Below are 12,938 nucleotides of genomic sequence, written 5' to 3' on the forward strand. Positions count from 1 at the left end.
GGGAGTTGTTGCTCAACAATTCTTTTCCTTTCCTAATGTTAGCATAAAGACACCATTTCTTATCATCAGTAATGATACAGGATAGTAATGGTTGGTGTTGGTCACAAGCCAATTGGGGACAAGCAAACAGAGGTGCACATACAGCTACCCTCTGATTTTTGTGATTTTGGCGTAGAGAGTGTAGTACCCATGTGTCCAATTTTGGAATCTTCTGCATTGCATGCAAATGTCGCAAAATGGTGGAATTATAATCGCAGTTCATCGCATTTGCCAGTTCTTGGGTACACTGACACGGATCATTGTGGATTAATGTCTTTAAACAATCTTCATCAAACAATGAAGGTCTTCTTGAGCTTGGAGAGTCACTAATGTCAAAACAATCCTCCTTAAAACAAGAAAATAATTTTCTTGCCATGCTCTGTCCATTTATTGATCTCAAAAAGAAGAATATGTCGGAAATGTTTTAATTTCTCCACTTGACACTCCCATTTTCTAGCATCCACATCTCCACCCAGTATTTCCAAATGACAAAATGACAGTACGTAAACTGAAAAAACAACAGTGAACTACAAATAAAAAATGACAATTGAGAAGTAATCCCATAGCAACCAGAATATCAATATGCAAAAGAAAAATGCTACAAACCTATGCACCAACCTTTAGAGAAATTAAAGAAAAGAGAATCGTCAGTATGGATATTAAGAGCTCAAGTCACAAGTCAGCACTGAGAGAAAGCAGAAAATTGAAAAATGTGTACAAGAGCTATACAAGGGAAATGAACCTGAAGACAATATCATGGAATGGGAAGAGGAGGTTGATGAAGAATTGAAAGAAGATATGATAGCCTACTGCAAGCAGAATGTGACAGAGAACTGAAAGACCCAAGTCGAAACAAGGTACCTGGAGAAATGCACGTTCCCTCAGAATTATTAAGATCCTTGGGAGGCTTCCTGTGACAAAACTATTCCATTTCTTTGCAATATATATTCCCGAGATATGTAGGAACACATGAGGCAGTGTTGACCCTATGAATCATCTTAGAAGATAGACTGAAGAAATGGAAACCTATGGTCGTAGCATTTATAGGTTTAGGAAAAAGATTTTGACAATGTGACTGGAATGCACTTTTTGAAACTCAAGGGAAGCAACTTGTACAGAAGCCAGATTGCAGTTATAAGAATTAAAGAACTTGGAAAGGAAGCGGTAGTTGAGGAAAGGAAGTCAGATAAAATTGGAGCATATCCCCAATGTTATTCCATCTGTATATTGAGCAAGCAGTTTGGAAACCAAGGAAATGTTTGGAAATAGAATTAAAGTTCAGGGAGGTTTGGCTATGACACTGTAATTCTAGAGATGGCAAATGACTTGGAATATCTGGCTAGCAGAATAGATAGTGTCTCAAAAAGAGCTTCTGACATTAATATTGACAAAAATAAAATGAGGGCAATGGAATGTAGTCAAATTAAACCAGGTGATGCTGAGGGAATTAGATTTAGAAATACAACACTAAAAGTAGTTGGTCCATGTTTCCGTTTGGGCAGTAAAGTAACTGATAACAGCTGAAACAGAGTGGATACAAAATTAGGCCTGGCAGTAACAAGAAAAGCCTTTCTGAGAAAGAGACAGAGTATGTGTCTGGAATGTAGTTATGTATAGAAGTGATGCTTGGACAATAACAGTTCAGGGGAGGAAAGAATAGAAGCATTTAAAATACAGTGCTATAGAAGAAGGTCAAAGATTAGATGGATACATCAAATATCTAATGATGAGGCACTGAATCGAGTTTGCGAGAAAAGTATTAAAACTTGTGAGCTGGAAAGTTTCATAGTTTCCTTTAGTTGTTTAGCAAACCTACATGTAAAACTTGAACAAACTCAGAGATGGTAGAGTTGGGACCCATAGACCACTTGACCTAGAATCACTACATGGTATTTCAAAACTTTTGATAGCAGAAAATTAAAAAAAAAAAAGACTGCAATTATGGCATGTAAGAAAGCCATATTGTCCAAAAATTACTTGTTTAAAGCTGCAGTCCTGCCAACCTGTCCCCACACTTACCCTCCTCTTTCCCAATCTGTGTGTCTCATTTCTAATGGTTAATTAAATACTTATTTAATACTTATTGGTGATATTTGTTTTATTGGTTTAGGACATAAAATATCACTAAAATGCAAATACTGGCAATGAAAGGCTGCATTCTATGATTAATAAAAATTTTAAATGCGAACATTTTAGGTTAGGCTTTACCATGACTGTTATTGACATTAAATGAAACAAGTTTACTGTTACCAGTCACTGTTTATTTATCTCCACGACATGTTTAAACCTTTGAAATGCGTTGTGGAAATCAATAAACAGTGACTGGTAACAGTAAACTTGTTGATTCATTTAATTAATAAATATTTTAACATGTTCCCATCAAACAGATGCTTACTGACACTCAGTCCAAGGAGAAATTCTGGAAGAGCTTTAGATCTATTCGATATCAAAACTGGTGTGCAATTAGGAGACAGTGTATCACCTATGTTCTTTAACCAGGTTCTAGAGAAAGTCATAACAGAATGCCACACGGAGCAAGCCATGACGTGACCATGGCATGAAGTTAGGAAAAAGCAAGAGGCAAAATGTCAGTATTGACTGTTTGGCATTTACTGATGACTCGGCCATACTCTCCACAAACAGTGATACAGCGTGCACCCAGATTGAAATTCTGAAGAAATGAACAGAAAAAGATGGTTGCAAATCTCCTTTGAAAAGTCAGGATTTATGACTGATATGAGTGCCACCGTCCTTGACAGTGAATTTGGCCACATTATCCGATTCCAAAACTTAAGTACCTCAATGAAATCATTGCAGAGGACATCAGAGAAAAAGAAGAAAGTAAGGCTCACATTGTTAAATTGGAAATGGCGTACAGGGCTATCACCCTATCACTGAACTCTATGATAATAGAAATATTAGCAGAAATGTCAAAATCTGTCACCACAGTACAGTTATTTTAGGTCATTGGTACTACAAGGGGATAAATTTGCAAGTGATCAACTGTCATAAAAAGCCTTTCACACGATTTTCGCAACGCACAAGTGATGCAAATCTGTCTGCATCCTATACAGGCTGTGATGTCATACATAACCAATAACAGGAAAAATCAGCAGAAGACGTAACTGACATCGATATCTGGCCATCCACTGGCCCCCTCCCCCCCCCCCCCCCCCCAAATGCCACACCAGCCACTACAATAGTGAACAATGGGCAAACAGTTCTAGGTTAATTTAGTTTAAGACAAATTATTTTTAAGTAACGCATGCATGCATGCATGCTTGGTGATGAACAGAACATGTTTGAAATGTGTTGTATTATGTTAGATTAAACATAAAATAAATTAAAAGTGTCTGGTAGCAGAAATTACAAACAAATAATTATCACACTGGAGTTCAGAGAATGCCGATTCATCAGAAAAGTAGTAGGACTTAGGAGAACCGTGATGGCGGGTGGAAGATGTGGAGCAATGTGGAGGTGTAACGTCTCAGTGAACCCGTGAGTGACGTCATAATGAAACAACTCATGAACTTTTGTGGCCATGTAGAACACTTGCACCCAAGTGGATTGACAAAAGGGATACTGATGTACTACGAGAGTCTCTATCCCCACCATTCAAATACCAGATACCTTGACAAAGTCAGAGGACACCCAACCTAATCTGGTAATGTCAGGGCACTATACACAAGAGGACTACATACAGAAGTAATATTAAGAAATGGATGAGAAAGGTTACACCCAAGTCACAGAAAAGGAGAAGAAATTCTCCAAAGAACTGAGACAGCAGATAACCAAGCGCATGAACAGTTACTGCCGAAAGGGAAGGGAAATCTGAACCTTAGTACACACACACATGAAGCTATAGAGATATGTAATTACAGTGGAACCTAGCATGACAAGCATAATTTGTTCCAGAATCTTACTTGAAGAGTGAAACACTCGCTAAGCAAAACAATTTATCCCATATAAATTAATGTAAAATACGGTAATGCATTCCATGCAGAGAAAGTACTAAAAGTTTTATCTTATTCATACCATTTATTCAAAGAAAATTATACATACAGTATTGCATACTTTATAACTCATAATACATAACTAATTCTTTTTTACCAGGAAGCTATCTATAGTCATTTGTTTCTGCCAATGCTTCAACACTTGGTGAAAATATGACACAGCATTGTCACCAAATAAGTTCGTAGCATGTGTAGCAACTGCTTTATTGGGTTGGTGATTTTCAATCTACCGGTTCACAGGCTTTCAGGATTTCTCTTATTGTGTCAGAAGATTACTGCTTTGCTGTTACCCGCTTCCACCTCCTCCTCCTCCTCCTCCTCCTCCTCCTGCTCCTCCTCTGAAGAAGAAGAAGAAGAAGAAGAAGAAGAAGTAGTCCTCTCCAGAGCTTCCTGGTGTGAAACACCCTGAAATTCTCTAAGCTCTTCAGTGGTCATTTCTTGGCTGCAATCTTCCATAAGCTCATCAATATCATTGTTATCCGTCATTGTTCTAGCCCCATGCTCTTGGCCAGAGACACAGTCTGGTTGACTACAGTTTCCATAGGTACTGATTCAAATGCCTCAGAGTAACATTTGACAATGCACTCCGGCCAAAGCTTCTTCCAAACAGAAGTGAGAGTTCTCTTGGTAACCCCTTCCCACACCTTCACAATCATTTTGATGCAAGCAACAATGTTGAAGCGATATTTCCAAAATTCTCTGAGAGTGAGTTCAGTAGCTTCAGTCAATTCAAAACAATGCTCGAAGAGTGCTTTAGTGCAGAGCTTCTTAAAGTTAGCAATAATCCGCTGGTCCATAGGCTGGTGTATCGGAGCGGTGTTTGGAAGGCAGACATTGGATCTTGATGCACAGAAATTCTTCAAGAAGGTGGTCTTGTAGGCCTGGAGAATGGGCAGGAGTTGACCATAACAAGCAAGACATGGAGTGGCAGATTCATCTCAAGTGAATATTTTTCACTGAAGGACCAAACATTTCATTGATCCAATCACAAAAAAGATTACGTGTCACCCAAGCCTTGTTGTTCAACCTCCACATCACATTTAACCTGTTCTTCTGAACTTCACACTTCTTGAAGACCTATGAAGTTTCTGAATGGTAAACAAGCAGTGGTTTGATTTTCAAATCGCCGCTTGCATTGGCACAGAATAGCAGTGTGAGACACTATTTCATTGGCTTGTGACCGGGCAGTGCATTCTCCTTTACTGCTACATCTTTTTCTAGAGTAGACCCATCTCATCATAATTAAAAACCTGATGTGACGGATAACCCTGAGAATCTACGAGCATCGTGAATTGCTGCTGAAGTTCTCTGCTGTCTTTGAGTCGGAGATAGCTGCTTCGCCGCTCCTCACAATGCTATGGATGCCAGTTCTTCTCTTAAAATTCTCGAACCATCCATGGCTTCCCTTAAACACTTCTTCGGCCGGTAATAATCCTGGCGTCGTCTTAATGAGGTCAGCGAAAACCATTCTCACCTTCTCACAAATGATGTCTCGTTAATATTGTCACCTTGCAATTGCTTTTCATTTATCCGTATGAGGAGCAATCTTCTGACATCATCCAGAATATGGAACCATTGTTTCGATACTCTTGTTACTCCCTTTGAAGCATCTATCTCCTTGTTCTTGAGGATAGGGCAAACAGTTGATGCAGACCGATTTTATGTGCGTGCTAAATCAGCAGTGCTCACACCACATTCGCATTTTTCATAATTTTGTGTTTCATGTCTAAGGTCATTTGCTTTCTCTTACGGTTGTCTTCTTGCGGCTTTACATTTGGGACATTTCTATGACAATTATTAAAATGTGCACACAAAAAAGCACTGTGTGAACACAAGTTCACAAAAATGTGTGATCCCAAGCTGTGCTAAGATAGTAACAGAAAGAGTGCTATACTCGGACTGCAGGATGTACTAAAGACATTGTTCATATGACACTGCCGACAATCAAAGGTGTTCACATTGTTAAACATTTCCCCCTGCTGCGCGCAAACAGCTGGTGACATCACACTGAATCCTCCTCAGTCGTTATGCAAAACATCGCTTGACAAGCGAGTAATTTTTTTACAGTTTGATTTGCTTGTTATGCAAATTGCACATTATGGGAAGCACTTGTTAAGCGAGGTTTCGCTGTGTTAAACCAGCAGGTCCTTTTGTGACAGAATAAGAGGCTGTCACTAAAATTGTTTCCAAAGGTACACAGTTGTATATCTATGAGCGACAAGAAAATTTATGCACCCTGGCGTTGTTAAATGGGAATGAGGTGGCTTATTTTCTGTATGAGGGAGATCAGGGCGGTGATTCTTCTGAAAAATCCGAAATTCACAGATAATTAGATTTTACCTGGCAAATTCGGGGAAGTCTCAGGGAATTTCAGGAATTTCAGGAATTTCATAAAATCTCATGGAATACTGCATTTTTTACCTAGTATTCAAATTTAATTTAATGACAGGTTGCTACTTACCAGAAAGAAGACACATTAAGTTGCAGACAGGCACAATTAAAAGACACATAAAGCTTTCACCCACAGCCTTCATTAGTAAAAGAGAGACACAATTAAAAGACACATAAAGCTTTAACCCAAAGCCTTCATTAGTAAAAGAGAGATACACACCGTTTGTACACACAAGTAAGCACGCCTCATGCACACGTGACTGCTGACTCCAGCATCTCCTGCCTGGAATTTCCATTGTTTAATTTTAATGAGTATTATAAGTCACAAATTTTAAAAGTCTTAATATTTCAAAGTGTGTTAAAATATTATTCCATATAAATTATCGATATTAAAAAAACTGCTGTTAAACTACTACTTATGGCTAATATATGTCAACTGAGAGGAAAGAAAAGTCGTTACTGCTGTATACCCCTTCCCCTCCTCCCACTCCCCGTTAATGCATGAGGAGCTTTTAATGACGCTATCTTCCACCCCATACCTGGAATTCTCAGGGAATTCTTTTTTCTAGTTTGAAAAGCCACCGTGGAGATGGAATATGAGCAGTGTTCATCCTTGTTTTGTAGTATAGGCCACTTTAAGACTGTGACATGTAATTCTGTATTCTCATTCGACAGATATCGGCAACAGTGTTTGTCAATATTAATTTATTGTCGTTCTTTTTATAGGTTAATGAGTCTAAGGTGTGCAATTTTAAGGATGCAATAAAGCATCTGTTGCACCTGCAGAAGAAGAGTGTCAAACCAAACCCATGGAATATAATCTTGGAGATAGGGCCAGGCATCCGTATACCATTGTCTGGGTACTGCAAAGTAAGTTCTGTCTATCACTGCGGCCTTGCCATAGTTTGTTTATTCTCTTAATACAATTATGAGGGTAAGTCAATTATTATCCATAAAGTAGTTATAAAATTTTATTGTAATCAAATAGGAAATTTACAAGAACATCATTTTTAATATAGTCTCCTTGCTTCTCAATGCACTTGGTCCATCGTTGTACAAGCTTCCTGATGCCCTCATAAAAGAAGGTTCTCGGTTGACCTGCGAGCCAGGAATGCACCGCTTCTTTTACTGCTTCGTCCGAGGCAAATTAACGGCCCCTTAAGGCCTACTTGTGTGGACCAAACAAGTGATAGTTAGAGGGGGCAAGATCGGGACTATATGGTGGATGACCCAGTTTCTGGAGCGTTTCAGCAGTGTGGGCAGCAGTATGCGGACACGGGCATTGTTGCGCAACATCTTTTGACAACAATCCTCAGCGTTTGCTTCGAATTGCAGGCTTTAGCCTAGCAGTAAGTATCTCACTCTAACGTACACTGTTTACTGTTGTGCTCCTTTCCCCATAATGTTCCAGTGCTGGACACTGTGCATCCCAAAAAACTGTAAGCATCAGTTTTCCTGCAGATGGTTGGGTCTTGAAATTTTTCTTGCATGGCGAATTTGGATGTTTGCATTCCATACTCTGCTGTTGTTTACTCTCCGGCTCATAATGATGGATCCATACTTCGTCACCAGTAATGATACTGTGTGAGAAGTTGTCCCCTTTGTTATCACAGTGGTCCAAATGTTTTTTTCAGATGTCCAAGCGCGTTTGTTTATGCAACTGTGTGAGTTGTTTCGGGACCCATCTTGCACAAACTTTATGAAACCCAAGTCTGTTGTGGATGATTTCGTAGGCAGAACCGTGACTAATTTGCAGATGATGTGCCACTTCGTCAGTAGTTTGTGCCACAATTTTGGAATTTTTCAATCCATTCGTAGACACTCCGTTGTGGTAAAACACTGTTCCCGTACTGTACCGAAAGACTTTGATGAATTTCGGCCCCTGATACGCCTTCCGACCACAAAAAATGGATCACTGAACATTGCTCATCTTTGGTGCAAATATACAGCGGAGCAGCCATGATTAACAGGACGGTAGTGATAACAAAACTAACCTAGCAGCTTGAAAATTGCAAAGATATAACAACAAATAAACAAAGCATGCGTCATTAACATAAACTGACAATCTACCAAAATAAACAAAAACGTAACTAAATTTCGGATAATAATTGACTTACCCTCGTATTAACAGAGAAATTTTTGGGAGCTATATGGAGACAATAACCATGGCTTGAATGTTGTTACACAGTAAAACCTGCAGCTGCTTTGCTACTTCTATATGAGAACTAGTGCATATTTACAATATTCACTTAATACTGTCTGTTTGGTTCATGTTGAAGCTGTGAGTGAGGCACATTCAGAAAATATGTAAAGGAAAATATCCAGTTCCCATCACAGATTGTGGTTTGTATGTTGTTGTGGTCTTCAGTCCAAAAGACTGGTTTCGTGCAGTTCTCCAAGCTGCTGCATCCTGTGAAAGCCTCTTTGTCTCGGAATAACTACTTCAACCTACATCCTTCGGAATCTGCTTGCTGTATTCATTTCTTGGCATCCCTCTACAATTTTTACCCTTCCCTCCTCCCCACTTCCCTCTAGTACTGAATTGGTAATCCCTTGATGTCTCAGAATGTATCCTATCAACCAGTCCCTTCTTTTAGTCAAGTTGTGCCAACAATTTCTTGTCCCTCCAGTTCTATTCAATACTTCTTCATTATTAAATGAAATCATTCTGCTTTTGGCTGTTAAAATAACATTATAAGTGAGTGGGAAAGCAATTCATAATTTGGTTCATAAGCATTTTATAACAAAAGTGTCATATAGAATATTTACACCCATTTTTCTTTTTATAATATTATTCACAAATTGTTATTGTCTTCTGTCATGATTTTACTTCTTCATTAATTTCCCTGAAGTAGAATTGCCTACAGTGTAACTATCAACACTACACTATTGAAAAGAGGTGTTTTTTTTTCCCCCTCTCTAATCTGCTTCTCATTGAACGTGTATAGCCAAGCTAAATTTGCACATGGACAAGGATGATCCAACAAGAGCATTACTTGGGAAATGGGAACACTGCACACTGATATTTTGATGATGGCAGTTTGAAAGCATTATCAGGACCATGAGGTGTCCTAAAGGACACTTATTATCTGTCCCACCCACCACTGATTGTCGTACACTCAAGAAATGAAGTGGCTCGCTACGAAGTCTTGTAATGTATACTGTGGTTTCTGCATTTCACACACACAGTAACAGGCTGCATTTTGTGGAGAACCCTTCTTGCAATGTATGTGCCACTTTGGGATGCAACCCAGTAGTGACTTGATTGAATTCCTACCACAGACTTAATAGCAGACCACTCTTCGCATCAACAGTTTCGTGCTCGAGATTAAATCTTGTTGCAAGATGTTGACAGAGACGGCCTACCCCATAACACGCACTTTTTCCATGCCCTGTTGCTGAAAATATCCTGCACTATGGATGTGATGCTAATACCGTTATTTGAGGACCAAGATATTTCTGCAGTACCTCTGGCAGATTTCAAACAACTGTGAAGTGTTTTTCACTTTTGTTATATACCATCTACTTTGTCTTTTTTCATAGTCCACACATCTCACTCTTTCACTACTGTATTTCCTCACTGACACTGTATCCAACAAAAAGTTCAAACCAAACACAAAACACAATGCAGAATGGTTTATGTTCAAGTCCTCACTTGTTTGTTATAAAAAGAAGAGTGCTGGAAATAGTGTTGTATTTTACACTAGAAAGTCAGTGTTGTGAAATATGCAGAATGTTGAATAATTTTTAACACTTTACACAGAAAATTATTGCCCTCTGTGTCTGCACTGACTACTAACACATTAACCAAACAGTATTTTGTGCAATTCTCAAAAGTTTTTGGATGGAGGTTTTCAAGTAAATGATTCATAAAAACGTATAAAAATGCATTTTTTTATATTGTTAGTAATAAATATTTACATAATACAGGTAGCTGGAGCGGAGAAGATACTCTTCATAATTACATCAGTAGTGTCTGGTAATATGACAGAAAAAATAGCGTTCTGTGACTTTCAAAAATGATAAAAAAAAATTCATCCAGGGTGTATATGACCCGGGACAACTGGAAAATCCGGGAATTTTTTCATCCAGGAGAAAACCAGGAAAAACCTGGGAATTTTTCAGAATTCTGGGAATTTTTCATTGTTTTAGCTTTCACTTAAATTTTTGTAATTTTGACTGGTAAGAATTGATTCTCTAGCAAAGAATGTTACTCTATCCTGCTACTAGAGAATGATACTGCAGCAATAAAATGTAAACGAGAGGGGGAAAAAAAAACTTCAGTGGCAAAGGAAATGCGCCATTTACAACAAAAAAATACTGTGCACGCACAAGCATCTGCAAACAGCAAAAATATGTTAAAGGCCGTAGGGCGAAGATTATGTAATACTTCGTACAAATAAACTGCTTGCTATGAGTAGAGTTCCTATAGTTTACACGACGACGTTGGGTTGCGCCACCTGTTGCGTGGAATGAGTTGCACGCTAGTGGTTTCATATATGACTGTAGACACGGCAACACCAGTATACAATTCAGTTTCGTCGTTTTGTGTCCCCCTGAGTTGTGTCTGAAATGACAGTTGTGGCAGCTGCACGTCGCATGAGTTGTGATGGAGTTAAAGCTTGTTGTGTGGAATCGTTGCATAAGAAAAAAATAAGAAACGTGTTTCGACTCGTGACTGGATGAAGAAAAGACGTCAGCTCGGTTGCTCAGCATCCTTGCTGAAATAATTTATAAAGGAAGATCCAAGAAGTTCTTTTAATTATTTTAGAATGTCACCAGAACTGGTCCCATTTCTTCTAAGTAGAGTTAATTATGCGATAAGTAATAAAGATACTGTAATGCATGAAGCACTGTCACCAGAACTGAAATTACATATCATATTGCGTGCATTACAATCAAGAACACTCGGCATGCTATAAGATATGGTTTTAGTTGGTGATGACGCTTTTTCATTAACACCAATAATTATCAATATTAACAGTGATAATTATTAACATTAGCAACGATAATTATTCGAAGCAGGCCGCATTAAGAAGAGATTGGTTTGCAAACTTCTCTCCTGAAGATAGCTCTGTACACTTTCAATGTTTCAAAATTCTAACATATGTGAATGGGGAGCTCTGCAGCGATGTTTTAAATAGATGAATATTGAATAAAGAATGCAGCTTCTTGAATTTGTATAGCCTTCCCTCCTGTCAACAATATTCCTTAATAATGAGTTGGCCAACTCGAACGATGGGATTTTAGTCTTGTAGATGAGAGCATTCCCACAGCTAGAATTAAACTACCTTGTATTTTTCTTAATTCAGTTGTATATGTGCTCTTAACTCAATAAATTTTGCCCTGCAACACAGATGTTGTCAAACCATCTATATTACAATCACACATGATGGTCTCAGCAGTAGCAATATGTTACTTATTTTTGCCAGCTGCTGTGGCCAAGCAGTTCTAGGCGCTTCAGTATGGAACCGCGCTGCCGCTATGGTCGCAGGTTAGAATCCTGCCTCGGACATGGATGTGTGTGCTGTCCTTAGGTTAGTTAGGTTTAAGTAGTTCTAAGTCTAGGGGACTGACGACCTCAGATGTTAAGTCCCGTAGTGATTAGAGCCATTTGTACCATTTGTTGCTTATTTTTCTAATCAGCATCACTGAAATCCCACAAACACCTATGCAAATCATAGATATCCAAAAAGCGAACATTATTCTTCGCTCCCCGCTTCATATTTCAGTTTGTGTACACTCTACACACACACACACACACACACATAACCTCAAAACACATGCAACTAATGTAACCAAAGTTGGAACACGCTGGAAGTGTTTAGTTTCACCAACGAGTTGCACAAACGCGCTGCGCGCATGCGCAGTGGCCGGTAGCACAGTTGCCTCCAACCGAGTGCTGCCGTGTAAACTAGGCTTTAGCTATGAGTGTGATGTCACATCTGTTCATATTAGGTTTGTTTGACCATTTGCCAGCGGGCTCATGTGCATGCGCAGTTGACTCGTGTATGAACAGTACCTTTTCCCGCTTCCTGCTACTTGAAGTGTGGCTGTTACCTGTATCGGCAGTAGCAGCAAGCAGCCAGGTGCAAATGAGAAAAATTTTTCTCGGACACCTTAGCTGCCAGATTCGCGCATGTGCAGAGTTATCTGAGTTGTAGTGGGGAGGAGGTTTGTCTCCAAGTAACCCGTGACCATAAATCACTTAAGATTTCGCTGTTTCCTCTTCATTTACAGCTCCCATGTCAGATGAAAACAAAACGGATTTCTGTGGCCAGGAGCTATCAAGTGAATTAAAATACATTCACATAATTACGGAGGGCGAAAATATAGTATTAATTTCAGTTTTCTGATTTTATTTTATTTCCAAGTTATTAGCAGTCAAGCATTAATCGCCTTGCAGAACAATGAAGTTATTTTTGCAAGTTTGCTAAAGAAATTTGTAGTTCCAATTGTTCACTGAATTTCAAGTGCAAGTTATCTTCTGCCATG

General features: G+C 38.9%; 1 protein-coding gene across 1 annotated transcript in view; it reads left to right on the forward strand.

Moving 5' to 3' along the window:
• Positions 1-12,938, forward strand: part of LOC124550724 (X-ray repair cross-complementing protein 5-like) — a gene marked incomplete at its 5' end in the record, with an annotated part of 126,777 nt that overhangs the window by 40,729 nt on the left and 73,110 nt on the right. The window contains one exon of the mRNA XM_047125445.1: positions 7,170-7,313. Within this exon, the coding sequence (XP_046981401.1) occupies positions 7,170-7,313 (144 nt within the window). The remainder of the gene's footprint in view (positions 1-7,169; positions 7,314-12,938) is intronic.

The sequence above is a fragment of the Schistocerca americana genome, chromosome 9, assembly GCF_021461395.2.
Source record: "Schistocerca americana isolate TAMUIC-IGC-003095 chromosome 9, iqSchAmer2.1, whole genome shotgun sequence".
Classification (NCBI taxonomy): Eukaryota; Metazoa; Arthropoda; class Insecta; order Orthoptera; family Acrididae; genus Schistocerca; species Schistocerca americana.